Source organism: Hermetia illucens, chromosome 4 (assembly GCF_905115235.1).
Source record: "Hermetia illucens chromosome 4, iHerIll2.2.curated.20191125, whole genome shotgun sequence".
In the NCBI taxonomy this organism is placed as follows: Eukaryota; Metazoa; Arthropoda; class Insecta; order Diptera; family Stratiomyidae; genus Hermetia; species Hermetia illucens.
Window position 1 is genome coordinate 33,628,189 of NC_051852.1, and position 23,812 is coordinate 33,652,000.

General features: G+C 42.3%; 1 protein-coding gene across 1 annotated transcript; it reads right to left on the bottom strand.

The window, feature by feature from the left end:
* Positions 1-18,056: 18,056 nt before the first annotated feature.
* Positions 18,057-18,622, bottom strand: LOC119655046 (chymotrypsin inhibitor-like). The gene is made up of 2 exons (XM_038060733.1): positions 18,482-18,622; positions 18,057-18,386 (listed from the first exon to the last, which is right to left on the bottom strand). Exons 1-2 carry the CDS (start codon positions 18,555-18,557, stop codon positions 18,160-18,162), a joined length of 303 nt encoding a protein of 100 aa, XP_037916661.1. The 5' UTR covers positions 18,558-18,622; the 3' UTR covers positions 18,057-18,159.
* Between the last annotated feature and the right edge of the window lie 5,190 nt (positions 18,623-23,812).

Genomic DNA, 23,812 nt, shown 5'->3' on the forward strand with positions numbered 1-23,812 from the left:
GCATGGGCTCAATTTGAGACCAGCCTTTTATAATAAATTGTAGGCCCATGTACATGATTGTTAGGAAAATATAATCAGCTGTTTGAAGAATTTGATAGGAAGGGAGGAAATGCGTGCTCTGGAATGCATGGACCCTCGCATGGCTCTATGCTAGGGCCTACGTTGTGTCTAGAGAATATGAAAATACATGATATATCATTATGTCAACATATTGTTGGACAGATATGGTTAAGGTTGTTATTGTTTACGATTTGAAACTACTGTTCTTGGTAGTTCATTTGACTATATATGTATATACTGTTGACATGATAAGTATTTGCACATTTTTGAAAATTATTGATTCAGCAGTTGTTGATGAGAAAAAAGGGTTGTTTATGAAAGTTTTGTATCTTGGGATCTTGGTTGTTTATGAAAATTTTGTTCCCTGGGATCTAGGATATTTAGGAAAGCTTTGTATCTAGGACCAATTCTAGATTTTCTAGCTTACCTTCAACCCAAGAAGACTATATACAGAAGAAGCAAATTCAGCGGCAAAGGGGCACGGAATCTCATTGTGCACCTTTCAGGTAGGGACGAGGTAGATAAGTGGTCCATGATCCATGCGGTTGATGGATTGGTGTGTCGATGTCGCCTAGATGGTTTGCTTGTCGTGTGCTATCCCAGCAAAAAACCGGATGCATCCGAAAAATTGGTCTTGGATGCTACTTATTTGCTCCTCACTTCCTAGGAGAGCAGATATGGATCAATTGCCGAGAATGTTGTGCGTGTTTGTTTCCATCATTCTTATACAGGAATTCCCAAGCATCATTCGCTCAGTGATTCCATCAAGGTTCATCACCATTAATCCGAAATGAATCTTTAAGGAAGCTCTGCCTTTGGTTCCCGCTGGAATGTGGGAAACCATAATCGGCTCTGCAATGTCTAATCTTATGACAGATGTTGCCATATGCTCGCAACAACTGGCAGCCATTTGCTCGCAACTACATGGGCGCACGCCAATGTATACTGTATCACATTCACGGCACCAGCACCAGCCCTTATACGCGGAATTTTTGTCGAGCAACTCCCATCCGGTTGAAAATGTGCAATGATTTCCCTCACCATAAAATTTCAAAGAATGCGCTGGGAGTTGAATCTTCTGTATATAATATTCTTGCTTCAACCATTCGTTCTGTTGTTATGATCAAATACGGAAGCAGAACAGTTCCATTGCTAACTACACTTCTTAATGTTTCTAATTTGAAATTAAACTATGCAAACACCTGGATCTCCTTCCTCTGATGCTATTTTGAACCTTGCATCCTTTTTTCTTTAATTACGACTACGATCATACCTCTCTAAGCTCTCTCGCACTGAGTACACTAGATCCGCTCTATATGAACATCTTCGAAAATCTTCCTAAAATCAATAAAAATAATTACGGTAATGCATACTGGCGGGTTGAATAGGTGAAGTCGCCAATAAGATTAATTAAAGTGATCAAGTTGGATAGAAGGAGAAATTTAAAAATCCAAGAAAAAAATCGTTCTGGGGATGTCGTCTTGCAATTTGCACCGCCATTTCGACGAATGCGCACAAAACGAGCAACCATCATCTGGTCACCAGTTTCGGCCACGCTACTCTCAACGTCTGAGAAGCTAACAAGTCTACAATTGAAGGGACCCGCTTTTCCAAAATATGTTTGCTTCACCTTCTTTGACCAGAATTATATTCAGTTGCGCCAAACCTTCTAATAAACTACGCCCTCTATCATTTGCTTCTCTGCTACCTCACTTGAGAGCTCAAGCATTCAAGTCACCAGCAAACATCTTTGCACTATATCCCCTTGCGACGAGAACAGAACTGTCAAGCGTTTGCTCAAATTCAAAAAGTGTCAGACTTGTTGAGGCATAGCAACTGTAATGAAATAAACCACTTACTCTCATCCACACAAAACCACTATCTGACACCTAGTACATTGTATAGTCGGCCGAAAGCCCATATTGCCGCTTTGTCGGATCGATCGATAACGTTAGTGCAGTGCGAGGTGCCCAAACATGTGGTATTTAAAACACCTCTTTAATGAGGTTTGTTCTCCTAAACAGCAGACTACCCATCCAATCTGAATTTTCTAGTCGCCAATAATTTCTGCGCTGCCACGTAATCGTATCATAGCGACTTGAGCTGTCATAGGCTTTTTGTAAGCTCACAATAGACTCCTCCGTAAGCTTCTCCAACTTGAATTGTTCTTTTAAGGATAGGTTCTGAGAACGAGACCTGTTTCACTTTTTAGGTCACTCGTTTTGAACCCTCACTCCACCATGTTTCATATTCTCAAATTGAGTCATTTTCGAAAAATACTCACTAGCTATTCTCACTAAATTTCATGACAATCGATTCAGCCGTGATGTGACAGATTTTAATCAAGTTTTGCTTTACACAAAACCTTAAAAAGGGGGCAAATAAGAGACTATTTCTCATCAACTGACTTTGATTAGATTGAAACCTATAGAATGCCATACTACTACTATAGACTATAGAATGCTATCTGCATAGAACAATACTCTGCTAATAATGTTTTGAAATAGGACATTGTGAGATGGTGTAAATTAGGGTGGTGGGTAGGTGGAGTAGGGTGGTTTCCGAAATTTGGATTATCGCTCTACCTGTTCTTCATCGATAGCGTGCACAGGAAGTGTATCTCGAATACTCTACAGAGGGGAATGGGTGGAGGCTATTCTGGAAATGCTAATATTCATCTATCATCAGAGCGCCATATGCTGTGGTAAAATCATAGAATAATTTGAAGTGGAAAGTCCGTCACTGATACATTTTTTATTATCGGCATGTTACCTTGGGATGGGTTCCATGGACAATGATATTTTTCCTTAGATGCATTGGCTAGGCTGATGACATACGCTTGCTCTTTGGAGCACGAAGCAAGTGAAATTTAACTGAGGATAAACAGCAGCATAACCAAGATTCTTAGTCTGGCCGGTCATCGCAATCTGCCTGTTTGCATTAACGGGAACATAGAATTGTTTTTGCTGGCGGTGGTACTTGATATCATCATCATCAACGGCGCAACAACCGGCATCTGGTTTAGGCCTGCCTTGATATCGCCCGGCGCATTGACATTGCTAGAACCGCTTTCGCGGCTTTTCCTACAATCTAGAAATGCGGATACCTCAACAACAACATCAAGATGAACTTGTCCTGCATCGGCGTTCTCTCGAAGTTGTTGTACGGAAGTAGCATATAGAGAGTGGATTCCACTATTACTAAAATATTTGAAGCCTTCGTTAAAATCTGTTTCTTCGTCTTCGTTAACACCTGTCTCCGCTTTATCATAAAGGGCCACCGTTGAACAGGCGATGGAAGTTGCAGAAAGTCCCAAACCTCTCACCATTCAGATCACCTATTACGATCGCAATGCTCCCTTTAATATGTCTCTCCTGGTCTGCATTGAGTTGTTCATAGAAAGCCTCCTTTTCCTCTGCATCGGAAGTCTCCATTCGTGAGTAATACTGCACTATTGAGATATTCCCCATTTAGGCCGGAAACTTGCAATGAATATTCTGTTGTGTAACGGTTTCCAAAACATGAGATGGCATCTTGAGAAAGTAGTAATCATCAATTAGATACCAGATTCTCGCTTACTTAGGCCAGACTTATTAGAGTACAGTAATACAATCAAGGAGGGGAGTGCTCCCTAGAGTTCCATCACCTTACATTGCTTAACTCTAGAATGTCAAATCTGGAGCGATTTCCGCTGAAGTTGGATCAAACGAGTACTCTAGGGAACGTTGATCAATAATAAATAATTTTACTCGGGCAAGGTTTACCCTACCTACACCTTAAGACACTTAGGTGTTGCACGGTCATTCAGACTATAGCGACTCTTCCCTCGTTTCCTCTCAAACAGGCTTAAGACCGCTAATATTGTTGGCAGTCTACCTCAAACCAATTAAAGTAAAGTATTTACACTAATGTGTAGTGGCGGATCCAATCGATTAGTTCTTTCAAAACGCTTGGTCCACCTGATACTTTTAACATGGATACGTTCACAAACTCCACATCAAAAGAGGCTTTCATGAAATATTTTTGTGGAGAGACCCTCAATTTCTGTGGCATTGCATAAATCCAGTTTTTCGCAGCTGACCAACGTAGAACATGTTCTGGTCTTGTGAGGTATGGAATATTACAAAATAATCTGTTCGTAAGAAAAGATTACTTAAAGGTTTTCTTGAGATATTTTACGCAATGCGACAAATTTATTAATGCATCAAGTTCCACCAACAAGCCAAACAGGAGAACCCAAAGCTTACTCAACATGTTCCTGGAATTCTCGCAGAAAAAATAACTTTGTTTCATCTTTTCCTCTAAATGTTTGGTCCAAAGTAGCTTTTTATCTAGAGTGACTCCTAGAGATTTCCTTTCTTCGTACAGTTGAAGGGTTGTACCCTTCATCTCTGGGAGGCAAAGTCCATTCAGTTTTCCCCTTTTTGTAAATAATACTAAATTACTCATTGTCAATAAAATCAACGACACACTGTATATTTCTGCACACAGTTCCGACATCCTAATCACCAGCTAACAAAACCAGCTCATTAACATAAACTTGAGCGTGAATTTTGCAGTTCGCATAGTAGTAAGTCGATCAGTATACTCCACAAACGTCACGACAGCACGCCTCCTTGAGGCCAGCCTTTCGTTGCTTCCGCTGTTAGGTAGGGATCAATACTCATTTCAGGCCATAACAATCTCTGCGTTAGCATAGCATAGATCCACTTAATTAAACTCAAATAAACACCATGCACTCCAGCGGTATCACAAATTTTTGGAACGACGAGAAGCCAGACGCCCCTTCAATGTCCCGAAGACCCCCATCGCGTACTCACCTTTGAGAGTTGCATCCTCCATCATTGAAACCAGAGAATGAAGAGTAGATTCCCAGGACTTTCCACGCTGGTAAGGGGTAACAAACCCCTTCATAGCATTCTTAAAGTGTGTGATTCAGAGTTTCCAAATTAGCTTCTAGCACCAAAGGTATCTTTAGTCGTCTAGGGAGCTGCACTTTATTGCCAAGAAGTTCATTGAACTCTGTCCAATCCAGTGATCTGACAGTGAGACTTTGTTTAACACCCGCCGGTGTGTAATCAACTTTAACAAATTTGAAGTATAGATTGTTACGTCAAATAAATTCATTTCTTCTCGGTCCCACGAATATAGGGGGGCATTCTATATACGCAGTCATAAGACCAGCTTCTCGTTTGGTATTATATCATATTTGCTACTGCCCCAACAAATATGTATGTTGAGCGTTCGCATCGCAACCTATTGACGGTTCGAGACCATTTGATTCTGCACACACTACCAGATCCAGTAGTTTTTGCGTCGATGAGGGCACAAAGAATCATAGAGTAAGTAAGCAAAAGCAACTATGACGTTTTTCCTATCGCCATTAATCTGGTATTGTAAGATGACCGTAACTAGGTCATGAGAACAGAACCGTCTCAGCATAGTTGCCTCTAACTTGACCAGGACGAAGGCGGTCTTATGGATCTTTCATCGTAAAGGATGCTAGCCCTTTAGCTGATCTAATGCAGCAGATTCTATTAAATCGAACCCATATCTCTTGCAACAGAAAAATGTAAAGGCGGCTTTGTCAGGCTTGCTGCCAGCAGATAAGAGGAGGCTTTGTCGTTTTGTTGATTTGACCAGCCTTTCGATATAAGCTTAGTTTTATTTGTAATGGAAAACAGTTAGATCCGTATTCGACGGTCGGCGTGTGGCCAGGTCTCCCTCACACTTCTCGTGTTTGATTTCTCTGAGAATTACAGTAGTTCCCATATCCACAAAAGATTTTATCTCATCACGCAGAACATTCGTCTGTTTTCCACTTATCACCTTCACAACTCAGCTTCGTTTAGGTGTATGGCTTCCCTTTCTTCCGCTTGTTTCGTAAATGGTGTAGGAAAAGTTACTAGCAGATAGGATTTACTCTGTAGTCCTTTCAACAGTGCGAGCCCTCATACGGGGGTTCCACCACTGTATGTACTATCCGTCGCACACAGCTCCATTGTGGGAAAGCGCACCGTAGATGCTGCAATTTGACCTATTTTGTGCTAGCATCATTGTTCTTCGCTCTCAAAATGTTTCCTGATATGATTGAACACCAACCTATCTAGGAAAAAGTGGAGTACCATATGGTGAATATCCTGAGCACCTTCAGATTCTTTTGGTTCGTTTGTAGATTTGTCCTTTCTGACATTTGTAACTTTACGCTCCAGTATCCGAAATCCATGCCTGGGTTCTGTTGATTCAGCATGCGGATCAGGTCGCTTGCTTTCCTTCGAGGACGAGGTATCCAACTGACATATTCTGTCCCGCGCAACTCGGTATCACAATAGTGGACTTGGGCCGACCGTCAACTCAACTCAACTCAAAGTTGGGATTACCAGTTGGACCCACTTTAAGGCAACCGCGAAAACCTTGATTGTTAAATCTGGCCGTTTCTTTTTTCCCGCGTTCGTGTCCATATTCCTATGGGACCAGCTCCGTTGAGATTTGATCAACTCCCGGCAAACCGGTCCTAATCCCCCGGAGGACGCGCGGATATGATGCAGAGCACAACAAAGCGTTGTCTACTACAGATGTGTTGGTGCTACGCTTCTTGCGCGGATTACCACTGACAGAAGAGTCTGACAGGCCCAGTGTGGGTCTCACCGAGGTTACCAGTTTGTCCGCACCTTCCGCCAAAGATTCTGCTTCTCTGCGTTCGATTGATCTGGACAGTACCGCACCTTGTGCAGTCACGACCATGTCCTTATTCCCAAGGTGCTTCACCTTTCTTCACAGAGCCTTCCTCTGTCACCGGCTTGAAACCTTCCCAGATTCACGTTGTCCGGGCTGCTTTGCTCCATTTTCTCATACCGGCATTAGACCTGTAGTATCCACATCACCAGCTTCCCTTTTCTTCTGTTCTTATTAGTGAGAGTGAAGGAGAAGGTTCCGAGAGGCAAGATTCAGTCCGCAGTCTCCCCTCCTTAGTGGCTGAAGTTTCCTTCTGCCGAGCCTCCCTCTTCCGCTTACGAATAGATTTGGACTGTAGCGCCCAACCGAAGTCGGATTTTCAGTTTCCCCCAAGGTGAGAGTTACCGTACTGTTCTTTCTGGCGCCTCGGCTGATTGCTGATGATCGCGGATGGATTCGATCCATAGCTTCCATATTCATGTTCTTGGACATCCATAGTGTAGTAGTAAACTACTTCAGGCTTCCCCACCCCATAATAAGGTGGTGCCCCAGGGGAAGTTGGATAGTGATAGTCCCAATTTTGTCCTCACATCGAACTTTTATCAGTTATGCTGGTTATGTAGCGAAGCCAATAGTAAGTCATTCCGGTTTGTCTCTCGTTTATATAACTTCCGCCCCACAAATAAGAAGGACGTTGGATCTTTTCTCTTTGAACGTCTATGTCTCACTACGATAGAGTCATATCACCCTTTAAAAAGCACTAATCTATCTAAATTAACGCTACTAGAATGATTTTGTTGGAATATTTGAAGAAAGCGGTATTGCTTGTAAATATCTTAAAAAGGACTCATACTAACTTTATTTGGCGGATATGGGGCTGCTTATATTCAGGATTTGCTTCGAGTGAGGTAAATTTCATTGAGGCTTTTCCGGCCTTTTTTCTTAATTGGAATTGGGGCAGAGGAAGACTATTAAATTCTAATGCGCTTTTTATCAATCTGAGCAGGCCAAGAGGTAGGCAAAAACTTCAATCTTTCACTGTTAGAACGTATCTGAATTAATGTAATATTGGTACATAATCTCATTTGCATGAAATGAAAATTTCGTCTCACATATCTAAATCGGCCTTCACCGTTGGGTATTCTTTGTATAAAGATTAGAGATTTCGGCCCATATTACAATCTACGTTTGTATCCCTAAATTCTGAAGGTGAATAAACAAAAACAAAATCCCAAGGTGTGCGTACCCTCATCCCGCATACAAAACTGAATGCGTATCAGCAAAATTAAGATACTTTCTTGCAACAACGACGCTCTGACGACATCGTGGATCGATGCACGTAAGCAACTGTAGACGAGGGTGCAGCAAATGGGACGTGATCCAATGCAAGAAATTGCATATCAGGGACGTACACATACAGAGCAGAAGCAGATGTTAATCACGTTGGCATCATTTAAAAATAAATTGATCAGTTCCTTACATCTCGGGGAATGGACTCTTCTTGATAACGAGCGTTGCGTAGACATCATGGTTGTGCGTTTTGAGGTCAACCACTTGTTGACGTTTTTTTCTGACGATGTTGCGGGCAACGGCGCCGCCAACACCGCCGGATAGAAACGTGCATATGGAAGAGTACACGTTCGCACTCTTTGGTCATGGTGCCATGGGGTTTTGGGTGATGGTTTGTTTTGACGACAAACTCGACCAGGTAAACAAATCGGTCTTGTATCTAATAGGTTTTAGATATGCGGTTGCAACAGGTTGTTTAGATACCCAAGGTAGGTAAATATTTACTATTGCTAATCTGTGTTTTGGTTTGGCTTGTGGCCACCACAACCGGTTTAGTATGGGGTAAACATTTACAAATAATTGTTATGCGAATAAATTCAAGTGATCTGTGTATCTAAATATTATCTGAGCTCAGTAGATGGTCGTTGCGATTGAATAACTTCCATTCAAAGTAGTGTTTTTTCCTTATCCTTGCGGCTAGCCTATTTCCTGTTGCAACCCATGCTTAAGTTAGTTTTATGATCACCTATAAACCAGTGATTAGTACATATCACTGTAATCTTACATATGTTCATACGAGCAGACTTGTTCGGCAAGGCGACTGGGAGTTAGTTAACCTTTTAATTGATAAATTTTCTAGATAGCCTATATTTACCCAGAACACATAGACATCCTACAGAAGGTAAAAATGGTACACATTTCAAAGGTATCTCCCACAATAACTTAAAAGGTTATTTTCATTCATCTGTGGTATTACGATCACATAAGTCTTCCACTTGGATTGTGATGGAAGTTCAATTGGTACTGTTTTCAAGGACCTATGTATGGTGGTGGAGTTACTCGCATCATTTTTGGTAGGAAATATAGGATGTACATGGTTGTTTGCTGCATGTTCTTGGTAGCGCCATACTCTGTGGAGAATTGAATATAATGGCCACGGAGAGAAGTTGTTAGGTACGTTAGGGTTGTTTTCGAAACTAGTAGTGCCTTTTGCTTTTACAACATGTAGAGGGTCCTTGCCTGATTTACATGCAATCGCAAGTTTTCAAATCCCCATCTAACATATCAAGCCACCGTTAGTTTGGCCGCCCTTTTGCTCGATCACCATCGACTTCGATGTTCAGACCAATCTTGACAAGTGAATTCTCGTTAGCGCAAATTACGTGACCATACCATCGATGCAACCCCATATCGATCGCGGGTATCCTCATTTCGGATGTAATCAAAGCGTGTTACGTCACTAGTCCAACGCAACATCGTCGTCTCCATTACCTCAAGAGGCCGTTCATTGTCCCTTATAGTCGGCCAACACTGAGAACCATAGATGGCGACAGGGCAAACGCCACTGCGATAAATTTTAGATTTGAGACGTTCGTTGATACGTTGTTCACAAAGAACACCTGTTGTGGAACGCTACTTCAGCCAGGTCACGCTAATGCGCGAAGCAATTTCAAAACGCAGTTTTCCGTTGACGGATAGCATTTGCCCGAGATATTTAAATCGCTTAGTTCTAGGCAGGTCACTGTCATTGAGAGTGATTGTGCCTGTTTCATGGGGATTGGTCGTCAAGAATTCAGTTTTATTCAGATTTAATCTGAGATCGTGCTGCATGAGGCGATCATTTCATTTTGGGACAAGTTGCTGGAGATAACTTTTGCTATTGGACGCTAGGAAAACATCATCTGTTTAAAGCAGTGTATAGGGCGCTGAACGTTGGATGTCCCGTGTGACGATGTCGATAACAACAACAAAGAGGCATGGTCAGAGGACGCTTCCTTGATGAACACCAACAAAGACATAAAGCTGTTTTGATGCACCCGCCACACTTTGAACTTTACTTTTCGGATCGTGGTAGAGCAATTTAACCCAACCACGAGTTCTTCTGGCGCTAGATGTTGTCGTAGAGAATACCAGATGAGTTCTTTTGGCACACGGTCAAGCGCTTTCTCCAGATCCAGAAATGCAACGTAAAGTGGGCGATGTTTCTCACGGTGTTTCTCCATGAGTAACCGCGCAACGTGTATTATCTCAGTAGTTAAACAGTTTTTGACAAATCCGGCTTGTCTCACGGTTATTTCAACGATTTCGCAAATATGGTTGTGAAGAATGCATTCAAAAATTTTCATGGAATGGGAAAGTAACCGAATCGGACGGTAATTTGAAAATTCTACTGAACTACCTTTCTTTTTCCATATTGGAATTGTAGTACTTTCCTGCCAGTCAGAATAACCATTCCTGAATAACCCGATTAAAAAATTCACTGAGCCACAGTGTTGGGACCCACCTCTTCGCTTTCCAGAGCTCAGATGCTGATGTCGTCAGGTCCTGTGGTTTTCCCCGATTTCATTCGTTTTATTGCCTAATCGACTTCAGTTGCACTGACAGGTGGAACTGCTGCAAATATCGGCAATTATTGTGGAAGTGGAAGATGAGCAAATTCTTCAGTTGAAATCTGCTTGAACCTTTCACGACAATTAATAAAATTTACTTTTTAAAAATTCTACTAAATGTCTTATATATCTTATGCACCTCCCCCTGCTATCATTAAATTATATATTTACATTTTCTCCCCTTAGCCCGTTGTGCTATCGCTGGCTTTATTATAAACGGGATAATACATTCAGCAGCCAATAAATGCGATTTCTGGAAATAACAATAATTCACCAGAGATTCGTCGAGCACTTCCCGCAATACGCGCACGTGACTGTGCAGCAGGTCGCAAACCAGTACCGTTTCATTACTCGCAGTAACATAATCTCGGCCGTCATAAGGGAACGTGTTCGACTCGAGGTTCAAGAGTCGATGTAGGCAGAGGCGTTTCAGTTTCAGTACTCGCCGAAGCATTCTCTTTCACGTGTATAGAATTCTCGGAAATGGATCTTTTGCGAAGACCATGTATTCCCAGGCTTTATGCATCTCTACCAACTCCGAGAATTGTGTCTCAAATCAATGATGAGATTGTATCTCAACTTTGTGCTGATATGTCGCTGCTGCAATTAAAATCACTTGTGTATTTGGTGTAGTTACGGCTGTCAGACTACTCGGCCAGAAAATTCGCTTTTGCATTATTAGTTTTAGTAACCGAAGAGATCCACCATGGAAAATTCATCTGGAACGTCGGTGTTACTCACTAAGGCAGGAAATTGCTAGCCTCACTCAAATCAGCACTGGCAATGCCAGCAGACGGATGAAAAATAAAGTGCAGAGGGTTTACCAGAACTACACACACTAAAGCAGAAACTTTCCGTCGTATGCAGTCCGTTGCGACGTTATGACGAAAGTCACTCCAGACGTACCCAAAATGCAACGTACGCGAGGAACAAGCGATCTCTCAACAAATCCCAAGAGAGGGTTCAGAGAGTGCAGTTTTCGGTAACGGAAGCGAAAGAATGTTGAAGTGGACTTTGGGGGTTACCCGCTCAACATGCTGAGTGGATTTCCGCCGACGTTTCGACGAGCCATAAACAGCTCGAAGACCTGGAGGGGCTCAGATCTGGATTGGGTGCAGAACTTCGGGTACAAAAAGTTCACCAGTAGAGATGGTCGGTTGGCACACAGCATAGATTACTTGCTTACCAACCCTCTACAAACTCATAACGTTCATTATTAGCGGAAGAGTCAATGTGCATCTCGAGACCTCGAGGAGCAGACGGGCTGCTTAGTCGGGTCAAGGGGTTGCAAAAAGCGACTCATTATCGACTCGGTAGTTGTAGGAAAACCAACTTGAGGCCAAAGAAACCTCTTCAGCTGCTATATCGATTATGCCAAGGCTTAGCGGTAGCGTCCCGCATATCTGACTAACTGATGTTCTACGTCTGCATCGCATTGATCCCAAACTAATAAAATTTCTTGGCGACAGTTATGGAAAAGTGGCATACCACCTTATCAGTGCGCTTATCTGAGGATACGAATACCTCATAGCCTATTCATATGGGGAGAGACATCTTTCAGGGCGATTCGTGGAGTCTCCTTTGTTTCTGCATGATATTGAATCCGGTTTCATGGCTACTGAATGATGCTAGAAGGCATGGTCTTGCAATAAGATATCGCCTACGTCTCGCCTGATACACTTATTATAGATGCTATCAAATTGTATGCTGATACTGACGATCAGCTTAGAAGTCTGTTATGAATAGTAGACATATTTAGCCGTGATATTTAGATGATATTTGAATTAGACAAGTCTCGAATCCAAGCCATCCGCAAAGCGCATGATGAGTCGTATACCTAATATGACATTGGTGACCACCACATCCAAGCTGCGATCGAGAAAGACTTCTACAAATACCTAGGAGTTCTGCAAGGAAGCCATGCTCGAGTTGGTTATCTGAAGGACGCTCTGCTGTCCGAATTTCTGTGACGTGTAAAGCTCACGCATAAATCGCATCTTTCGGGGAAGGATAAGATAAGCACTTTGACTGTATTAGCTATCCCTTCATTGGCTTATTTATTCGGAATATTGTCGTGGACGAAAATCGATCTGAAAAAAGTCCAGCTGTGGATACGGACTACTATATCCAAATTCAGAATACATCATCCAACCTGGAGCGGATGAACCTGTCTCGTGACGTGGGGCGTGGTTGACGTGGCGACGTAACATCACAGCCAGGTCGAATCGTTACGTGCTTATTTTTACAGTAAAGATCAGGCAATTCTCTTGCATGCAGCTGTTCGTAAGGTATTCTGGGGGCTGACTCCATTTAACTTGAAGGATCGATCTTTCAATCCTCTGAGCGGGGTGAAGTCAGAGAAAGAGCGGATCGATGAATTTAAATCAAAGACAATGCATGGCAAACACTTGAATTGCCTTTGGCAACCATTTGTCGATTTGCATTTGTGAAATAGATGTGCCGGGAAGCTCTTTGCTGAGCCGGAAGGATTAATGTGTGCCATTCTGGAAGGCGTGGTCGCCAAACGAACTTATAAAAAGCTCATCATGAAGGAGCGGGTGGAGGACGCCTAGTGCAGAATGTGTGGTTCGACGTTAGAGAAGTTGGACCATTTCATTTCTAGCAGCACTATAATGGCACCTGTGCAATACACGAACAGGCATAATACTGTATGTAGGCGATTCACAAATCTACGTACAATCTACAATCTACATACAAGCACGGACTGATCACGGAAACATGTCTGGTTTACCGGTCTGAGCCGCAGATAGTACTTGATAGTTCTGCTTACACCATGTATTGGGACCGAAAAGTTATATATAATATTGCCACAGATATTGTACCTAGATCCCGCATGGCTTTCCTTGATGCTCTGGGACTTTCATACATTCTGGTTTAAACCATGCAGAAATATACCGTTCTGCATACGTGTTCAATTCTGTTATGGACCTACCAGCAGCCACCATCACTAGCGCCTCTTTATCTTTTAAGTAGGATCGTCTGAGCCTATATACTTGGCACTTAGTGCTAGTATTAGGTAAAACCCGGCATGCACCAAGATTGTGGTAACTCGGAAAATAATAATCGTTGCTCCACAATCAAAATGGATCAGAGCCTTGAAGTGTGTTAGAGCACTTCACTCAGTTCACGGTACACTACAGGATTACAGTTTATAGGAGGCAATGTGGTCAGCATTGTGCTCGTTTGTGATTATTACCCTAATTTGACTTAAGTAATCATTCACAGCTGATTCCACTGGTATTCGTCGTCAAATCACGAGAGAAATCTCACTGTCACCAGCGAGATTTGAATCGCGACCTTTCCGAACGATAAACCACTGAGCCTTCCGGACAGGATTTCTGGAAAACAGATGATAAAAATTGGATCCAAAATTACTTTGCGTAGGCGGTAGCACGGAGTCGATCAAAGAAACAACAGATTTATCGTGAGGTTGATGAGCAGCTGTTTTCTAGGGGCCAAAAAGGTTCCAGCTTCATTAAGGAATGGCGCTAGTGGCGTTTGTTAACGTTCGGTCAGAAGTTGAATCGGAAAATTGTTTCGATGGCAGATTTTGTGGGAACAGTATATATTAAGCTCGAAATATTCGGCTCGACATCACCTCGTTTGGAGAACTACCTTCCCGTATGGGCCAGACACCCGTAAATGAGTTTGTTTCTGATTGAGGGTTGCCTATGCTTTACAGGAGAGTCAATTTTCCCAGACTGGTATTTAGGCTACTCTAGAAATATATTGTCCAGCAAATAACGGAGGATGCTTTTCTGAGAAGCTGAAACACATTGCCATGAACCGGCAACAATAATGAGTAGAGATCTAACTAAATATTTGTACGGAATTTTCCAAGTTAATAATCTTTTAGAACTAATAATTGTTATTCACTGTTAAGTAGACTGTGAAGCAGCTTTCAATTGTTGTTTCATTTATAGTAACTATTCTATTGTTGGCTCAGTTGGAAGAATCTAACATATTTCATACAAAGCTCTTTCTGGTATACTTACTTATAAATAATATGACATATTATCAAAAGGGAAGAGAGTGGAAGAGTATATTTTCGTAAATTAGGGGAGGGGGTACAATATTTCACATCAGCTTTTAACCTTGAGGATAGTTTCCTTCCAGTCTTCTTTTCCACTGCAAGCATCCTGCAATTGGACGTGTCCTTCTAACCCAATACTTCCAAGCGTATTGAATTTACTCGATTGTGTTTAAAACACCGCGTCCCAATAAAACTTCGCTATCATGTTATCCCTTGATATCAGTAATTTGAGTCATCGCCTAGGAAGACTGTCAATCTTCCTTCGATTTAGGCAGCTCGCCGCCTCCCTGATACCCCCGCCACTGAAGATTGCCCTCCTTTCCTGCTTCTGTATGTAAACATTAAGAAAAGTCAATCCCGGAAGGACCTCCAGGAATGCTGTTGCGTATGTTCTCATTGCCCACACAAGCCCATCTTTAAAATTACCGCCCCATAAGTAATCATTGCCCTTACTATTGTAGTATATATTCAGCGTAGTATTTTCGGGATGCATCCTGATTTCTTTCCTGCTAAGAAACCGCAAATCTTCAAAGTAATTTTCCGACATATGTTCTCAACACTCGCATTCCAGAGTAGTTTTTTCCAAGTGTTTAAGTTCTGTTCCTTTTTTAACTTTTAGGCTTGCGCTCTCTAGTGATTGGTACTGTAGTGGTCTTGGCTGGTTTAATACGCACCCCGGCCTGTCTGTAGCAGATACTAGTAATTCTCAATCCAGTTTGAATTCTTCAAATAGGCTTTCCTCATAGTTACTCCTATTACGCTTAACAGAACCTAAATTAAAGCATTTCAGTAAATCTATATAATCTAAAAATAAAAAAAAAACCGCTTCCTTCTTCTTCTTTCTCTTTAGTCTTTGTCCCGTCCACAAACGGGGTCTGCTGGTCGTGATCGGTTTCATCATTTAGCTCTATTGAATGCCTGATCTGGGTGCAATCTCGAGGGTTTTAACTCCCCATCCAGTGACCTTTTGGTCCTTTACCATCAACTTCGATGTTCAGACCAATCTTGGGAAGTGAATTCTCGTTAGCACGAATTGCGTGACCATACTATCGAAGACGTCTCTCTCGCAATTTTTCTACGATCACTGCAGCCCCATAACGATCGCCGATATCCTCATTTTGGATGTGATCAAACCGTGCCACGCCACTAGTCCAACGCAACATCTTTGTCTCCATTACCGCAAGGCGCCGTTCATTGTCTTTTATAATCGGCCAACACTCAGAACCATAGAAAGCGACAGAACGGACAACATTGCGGTAAATTTTAGATTTGAGATGCTCGTTGATACGTCGATCACAAAGAACACCAGTTGTGGAACGCCACTTTATCCAGATTACGTTAATGCGTGAAGCAATTTCATAACTTAGTTCTCCATTGATAGCGTTGACCCGAGGTATTCAAATCGCTCAGTTCTGGACAGATCACAGCCGCTAACAATGATTGTGCCTGTTTCATGAGGATCGGTCCTCAAAAATTCAGTTTTGTTTAGATTCAATCTGAGACTGTTTTCTAAAATTCTATTGTCTATTGGATATGAATAACATGAGAGGCGCTAACATCGGTCTCGAAATGGATCACCACCTTGGCTTACGTTCGCTGTTTTTCGCCCCGGATCCTCCTGCATTGACCAGTGCGCGCGGTTTAGATCCCCGCTTTACCTGCTCTTCATCGATTTCGAGAAGGCTTGCGACAGCGTCAAGAGAGAGGGCATCTGGTGTGCTGTAAGGAGGAGGGGCATTCTGACTCTGAATTTGGAAATAGTGGCAAGTAGTGTTGGACTGAAGTTAAACATCAACAAAAACGAAGGTTCTCAGTCTGACGGATTATCGTATTCTCCCTATCTGCATTAATTGCGTCGATCAATTTGTATAATTAGGAAGCGGCGTTTCTCTCCACGGTAGCACTGAACTGGTTGTTGCGCAACGCGTTAGCAGTGTATTCGCTACCTTGTCTAAAATCTATGAAAGTAGTTGTCTCAACACCACGATCAAGTTGAGACTATTCTGTGCTAGTATTCGTTGTGTGTTATTATATGGGAGTAGCACATTGAAAGTAACCCCCACTGTCACCCGAAGGCTCAAAAGCCTTCGTTAACACCTATTTGCATCATCGGCACACCGGCCTGTTATCCGTACATGATGTGATCAGAAGGTGAAAGTGACAGCGGATATATCACACATAGCGACGGGTGACAATGCATTGCTCTGGAAGGGCAGTGATATCCATTCTTCCAAGATGGCCGCCGGGTGGGTCATTCCAAACGTTTAACGCAGAATAGTAGAGGGAGAGGGCGGGTATATCGGGATGTGCTGGTGGATGAAGCGCTGTACTCCACCAAGGGGTAAATGGCGACCATTTACATGTTAGTACCTCTTGTCGATTCACAAATGTTCTGGGCTCTCAGTACATCCAGTGATCTTATGCTAACACTATTCTAATGTGGTCCTTGGGAATTTTTCTTGCAATTGTCTCCATTAATGCGGCGAACTCTTCTCGATTGTCGTAGTTTCGTCCTCCTCCTCCGACATGGCACTTTCCTTGTTGTCGGCCATTGACCCTTGAGGATCTACGCCTAGGTCGTCCAACTCCTCCTCCTCAATGGGCAGCAGTTCCATTTCCTCGCTTGATCCTGCCCTTTTGACTTCTATAATCTGCGTGATTGCTTCGACGATCTCGGTAGGCTTCTTAGTCCATCTATTCTCCGAAGTATCTATCATTTGTTTCTCCTTGTGCACAAGTACACGGATTTAAAGAAATTTATAGTTGATGCGACATTTATGAGGTTTATTTGCCTCCAGTGATCGGTCAACTACCCTGCTCGTGAGAAGTTTACCTTTGCTTCTGAAGACTCTCCGTATGTGAACATCTCTAAGAAGCCCGGTTCCTTCCGGGTTGGCTATTTAGGGCTATGGCTTTAAACTATTCCTCCTTGGATTCGGAATTGTGTTTCTTGGGAACATCTCTCACTCCTTGTCGGCTAATCCCCTCTTCTCCGGTTCCGATGTTGAAGGCTTAAGTTTGTCCTAAGCATTATAAAAGGCCTTTTCCGGTATCAGCCTTCAGATAGTGCAGATACCATTTAGCGCTTGCGTCACTAAGTCCTGTTGTTTTCCTTTCCAATTAGTAGTAGTAGGCCAATTGCGATCTTGACTTAAGAGCCGATAGCTGGGCACACCGGTACTTGAAAATGGTAGACTCTGTAAATACGGAACTCTTGCATCTCGCTAAAGGATTAAGGTAATCATTCATAAGGCTATAGTATTGAAACCGGAAGGCTTCTGAAATGATTTCCAAAGATTGCGGAGTTTGGGGGATACCTTTGCAAACATCTTGAAAAATTAGTTTTCAGGGTTTGTATCTTATCAAAGTCATTTCAAGTTTCTTTATTGTGTATACAACGGGCAAATTATTTTCTCTTTGATTGTTGACGTATTTATTTCAAATATCTTTAATTCATTTCCACTGAAAGTATCAGTTAGAGGAATCTTCTGCTGGTTGGTTCACATATTTAGGACAATCAGCAATATTGACGCATTTTTCACCATTAGCTCGAGCATATCCATCCTTACAATAGCATCCGACTCCACACCTAAGACTGAAACCAATACACTGTGACCCATGCAATACCATATCACAACTGGGATGGCATCCTATGCGACCACAAGTTTTAAAGACCTCATTCTCACCACACACTTCATCTGAAAATGAGTTACAAAGATGCAGGAAAACGTTTAGGACATCACAAATTGTTTCAAGTTAGGACGAAGCAAGCACATAGTATTAAGAGTTTCACCTGGAACTGAGGCTGAATGACTTAGAGTCATAATTGCTGCAATTAATAAAAACGCGAAGGCAGCTAACAATTTCATTGTTACCGGATACCACTTAGCTGCTTGAAGTTTAGATAGATACTATTGAATTCAGTACAGTTCAATATTACATATAAGTGATATAACATACGAACCATAGTACTCACACTTGATAATAGATAACATTTGCAATAATCATTTAATTTGCTTCTTTCGTATTTGAATATCGGATTTTTTCTAATGCATTTAAACTCTTTGAATCGCTAGAATTTAATAAGTAAATTTTTAATTATATCAAGGAATCTTGATTACTTTGTAGACAATGAAATGAAGAATCGATCCAATATGCTTCAATGATAAGTTTTTTTTATTTTCCATAAAATTTGTTGTCAACATTTCTATATCGAGAGTTGACGTAATTTTCCGATTTTAGCAGTTCCTTCAGAAAGGGTTCAATCAGGACCGGAGTTTTACACTGAACAATAAATATATTGTAATTCTCTACAGGTTAACATTGAGTGCCGGACTCAGTTCCTAACTACAATAATGATTCCAATAAATTGTTCGTTTTTAGGGTAATTACTGAAATATTAGCAAGAGTGTTTTATGTGCTGTCCTAAATGTAGTCCCAAGTCAGAAGGCTTTTGGTTCAGGCGATTGAGACGATGTTGTGGTTCCACCCTCTTTTGCGGGTGGATCACTTTCAACGCCACTGAGTTATGGGAACAGCTCTCCTTTTCTTCTCCGTGGGTGTGGGTCCTACATCTTCGAGTTATGTAGCCCGGAATGCTTTTGATGTTTTTATTGCAAATAAAACTACGTTTATGCCCAAAAAAACGTAAAGGTTAGTTAAATTAACCTGCAGTATGTTAAGGTCTGTTGCTTTTTGCTGGCAGCAAGGTTTGCGAAATTGCAGGACTGTCCTTATATATTTCTGGGGCAAGAGGTATGGGTTCGATTTAACATAATCTATGATTTTGGATCAGTTAAGGGCCTAAGATATTTTACGACGAAAGATCTACAAGACCAGGAGCCTATGCCCTGAGTCAAGATTGCTAGAGGCACCCATGCTCAGGCAATTCTGTTCCCTGAACCTTATTGTGGTCATCTAACAATACGAGATTAATGGTAAGAAAATATACGCGATAGTTGTCGTCACTACCGCACAAGACATTGAGAGGGTTGGGGCCCCCATTGAACAGTCTCCCCGTTCAATACGGTGACAGTCAAACTTTCTGGATTTCGAGGCTTCATATGCATCTTTACAAAGTGGTAGTCATCCGTGAATTTCTGCTACGTGATAATAAAGCCAGACATCTTGCTTGTGAGAACATATGTTCCCGCGACACCTCAATGGCTGTGCCCTTTCAAGAAATGGGATCGTCGGTCCTTATTTTTTTCAAGATGATAACCGCGCCCTGCCATTCGATTCAGTTCGTTACATGACCATGATCCAGGATTCTTTCCTGCCTGAATTAGATGAGTTTGAACTGAAAGACTGGCAGGATTGTGTCACGGCCTACAAAGCATGGACTTTTCAAGAGCAAGGTTCCCCGACGCATTATCTTTTTATGAGGAGGTTAGAACTAGCCAGCGAGTTCTCCTGATTTGGACCCTTGCGAGTCTTTTCTGTGGAGATACTTCAAATCTAAACTGACCGCCCTTGGACTCTGGAAGCCCTCAACAATAATATCCAGGCCAATATGGCAGAGATTCCTGTTGGAATGCTTCGAATAGTGGATGAAAACTTCAAAAAACGGCTGCTACAGCAAACTTCCGATAAGATCAGTGGTGGGAGAATAAATGTTGCTAGAATGGGAAAGGGTTCAGGAAGGCAAGCATGAGCATGAGCCGTTTTCTTCGGATGGACGAACGAATTGGGCTTAGGATTGGCAACCTGTGTAGGGGATTATTCTAGCTTCTCTATCGAAAAGGCGGTTATAATTTTTATAACAAAGGAGTATTTATGGGAATCGGTCCGTGCGGAGGTGGTTTTCCTTACTGAACACTATCCCCAGACACTCGGTAACGTCGGTTACACAGTTCTGGACCTTATTGGAATGAGGGTTGTAGAATAGGTTTGAGTTTATAGTGACATCAAGTAGATAAGTTGGTTCACACTAAGGATGGGAGACGTATGGATTCTTAAGGGCAGGTTTCTGATGTCGGAAATAATTTTCGGGATGATTTTAATGTTTCCCTTCAACGATGATTATTTGGAATTTTCGGTGAATTATCCGTAGAGCTTGCCTAAATATGGATTTGGGTTTTCATGAGTAGCAGGGATCACCAACCGAATGGCCTGTTAGGTTGACGAACTCGAAGTCAGGTGTGGATTTATTTCTTCGCAGTGCTTTTCTATCATTGATTTGATGGTCAGCTCAAAGATTCTGGCGGAGGTTGAAAGGATAGCGATAAGCATGTAGCTATCCGGAAGAAGCACATTTTCATTTTCTTTGGGATGAATGTGATCTGAGCCGACTTCAAGCTGAAAAGGAAATGAGCCTTCAGCAATCAATGGTTGATTAATGTTGACAGAAAAGGATTGATGGATACAGATAGGGGATTTTGTCAAACCCGGCCGATCGTTTTGGGTTTGACGGAGTTGATTTGCAGGATTGAGCTAGGTTTGACTGGTTGTTTGAGAGTCGGACAGGAGGATCGAAGGAAGTTAATTAACGACTTCACCTTTAAAGCTTTGGTCAAACAAGAGGATCGGAGAGTGGTGGGCTGCCATTAAATGGTTACCAAGGACGTTTGCTTTTTCAGTGGGGCTCTGTTTTGTTTAAGGATATCATTATGGCTAGCAGTTTTGCCAAGTCGTGTGGATATTTGTCTGAGCTCCCCGTATGTGTTTGAGTTTATGTTGATATAGGAGTGGTGAGTATACAGGGTTGTGATCTTTTCACGAATTGAGGTATCGCGATCATGGATCTCGTTCTTTAGGAAGGAGTACTGCAGAGCTTCTTTTTAAATAGTCTTCGCTGTAAGATTTTCTTGAAGTAAATGTCTTACAGGATATCGTATGGGGGTGGATTGCCACGAATTTGGCACATACCTCCGGAATTACTTCAGTATATTGACGAGTTGTCCGGTCAATTGTTTCGTTGGAAATTTTCTGGTTTTGTGGGAGTTGGAGGTGAGAGAGATTGTCGTTCAGGGGTTTGTTTATGAGCCGCCAGTTGGCGAATAGCTCCATCGAGGAGTTGTACATCAGGAATGATAGCATCGTGATCACCAGTTCCAGGAATGATCGGAAGGAACGGACGGTGTTTGGATGTATCTGGCATTGAAGTCCCCCTAGAAATCAGAGACCACGATTTATCAATTGCGCGAGTTACTCTGCGCAGATGAATTTAAAGGTGGATAGGCCTTTCGAATGGCAAAGTTGGTTGGAAGAATAGAGTGAAACGTCGAAACCGTAGGCGGTTTCGATTGGTAACCTCTAGGGATTTAAGGGCATTGGGGGAAATAAGGAAGTCCTGAAGCAAGGTAGTATTTTAATTAGCATGGTGTCTCTCTGAAGTTTGGTAAAGTAAGTTTGAACGATTGTGCAACCTACTTTCACACAGGAGTACTATTTGCGGATTATGTTCGTTTATGGACAATTGTAGCCCATGCATACAAGCCCGACCAACGCCAGAATTGATGTTCAACTCAATGATCTTTCCATCCATGATTAGATGCAACCTCTGCTGCAGGTGTCCGGATAGTTGAGTGGTTAGAGCATAAGGCTATCGTACGGAAGATCGCGGTTCAAATTTCACTGGCGACAGTGCGATTTGGATCGTGATTTGACGTCGGATACCATTAGACTCAGCTGTGAATGAGTATCGAGTCGAATCACGTTAATGATTTCGGGCGAGCGCAATGCTGAATCCTGTGGTGTACTGTTACGGTCTTGGATGAAGTGCTCTAACACACTTCAAGGCCCAGATCCAATTGGATTGTTACATCAACGATTATTATTATTATTATTGTGCTGCAAATCATCATAAATTGCCGGGATTATTCGGCAAACAACTGTAAGGTTTGGGCTTCCATTGCGTAGTACTTTGCAAATAGCAAAGATGGCCGAGTGAAAGAAGACATAGAAATCGCCTGAGGCCTTGTGAATGGAATTCGGTTGATCCCAGGTGGATCTATTTCTGACGAAGCTAGGCCACTTACAATAGTTGGTGGGATGGTCGCTTACGCCGCAATTTACGCACTTGGGATTTTCGTCCGGCGCTTTGGGACACTCACCTGCCCGTGTGTGGCATCACATGACGCAGCGATACTGGGAGTTTGTTACCGCTGGTCCGATCCGCCTGCAATGTTTCTTTATTCATAATCCGCTTGAAGCGGACCAGAATGCGGTTTTTCGCCTGGAGAGAGATCGTTGATATCATAGAGTAAGCTTATGGCCTTCTTAATTTGCTTTGGATATGATAAAGTGTTTGAAAATGCTTAGGGTTTTCAGATCCTAAGCAATCTTCTGTGCAGAATAAGTATGATCCAGACCACAAATAATGGGTAACGTGGTTTTTTTCAAAGGGAGCTTTCAACCTTCACGAGAAGGTTGATCGCAGGGGTGTAGTTTTCTTCAGATTTAAGGAGTGCTTGGCGGTTGGAGCCTACTGATTTCATTAACAAGAAATTCTTTTTAACTTCATTGGGGATAGGCGGATTTTTGCTACCTTCTTATTTCTTTCATTGTACCTGGGGGTGTTGTGTTGAATATTTGAATGCCGTTGCGGTTTGTCGCTTATTGCCAAGTTTGGGTGCACAGATCGCATAAGATGTCAGTTACTGCGAAGCAGATGTGAAGCAGTACTGTGCTTGGGACTGGGATCACTATGTGTCGATTTAATTGTCGCTTGTAGCGAGGTAGTCGTCAACTGCAGGTCCCTGATTAAATCTTCTAGGGGCTTATTTTTATTTAGCGTTTGCTCTCGCAGCGTCCATTGACGTGCCCTTAACCATAATGTTGGATTCGTGGTCTCCGTCAGACTTCTCGTCTGTAGTCCCGACCAGGTCCGTCGTTGACGAGTCCTCGTATTTCCAATTTCTTTCAAAGCTAGCTATAACGTGGTTTTTATGGAATTTAAATTGGAAGGGCGCTCACCACTCGGGGCTCTAATAGAGTACCGCGTATTCTCTCGTACACTTTCTAGGTCGTAATTACATTCAATAATAACACTGCGCCAAGATCGTTGAGCTATATAGGGTAGAATAGTGGAGGAAATTGGAGTTTCTAGTTTTTCTGAGAACTACCAGCCTATTTTCAAAATAAAATCGTATGCTTAAAAATTGCAAGATGTGCGATGCATTCA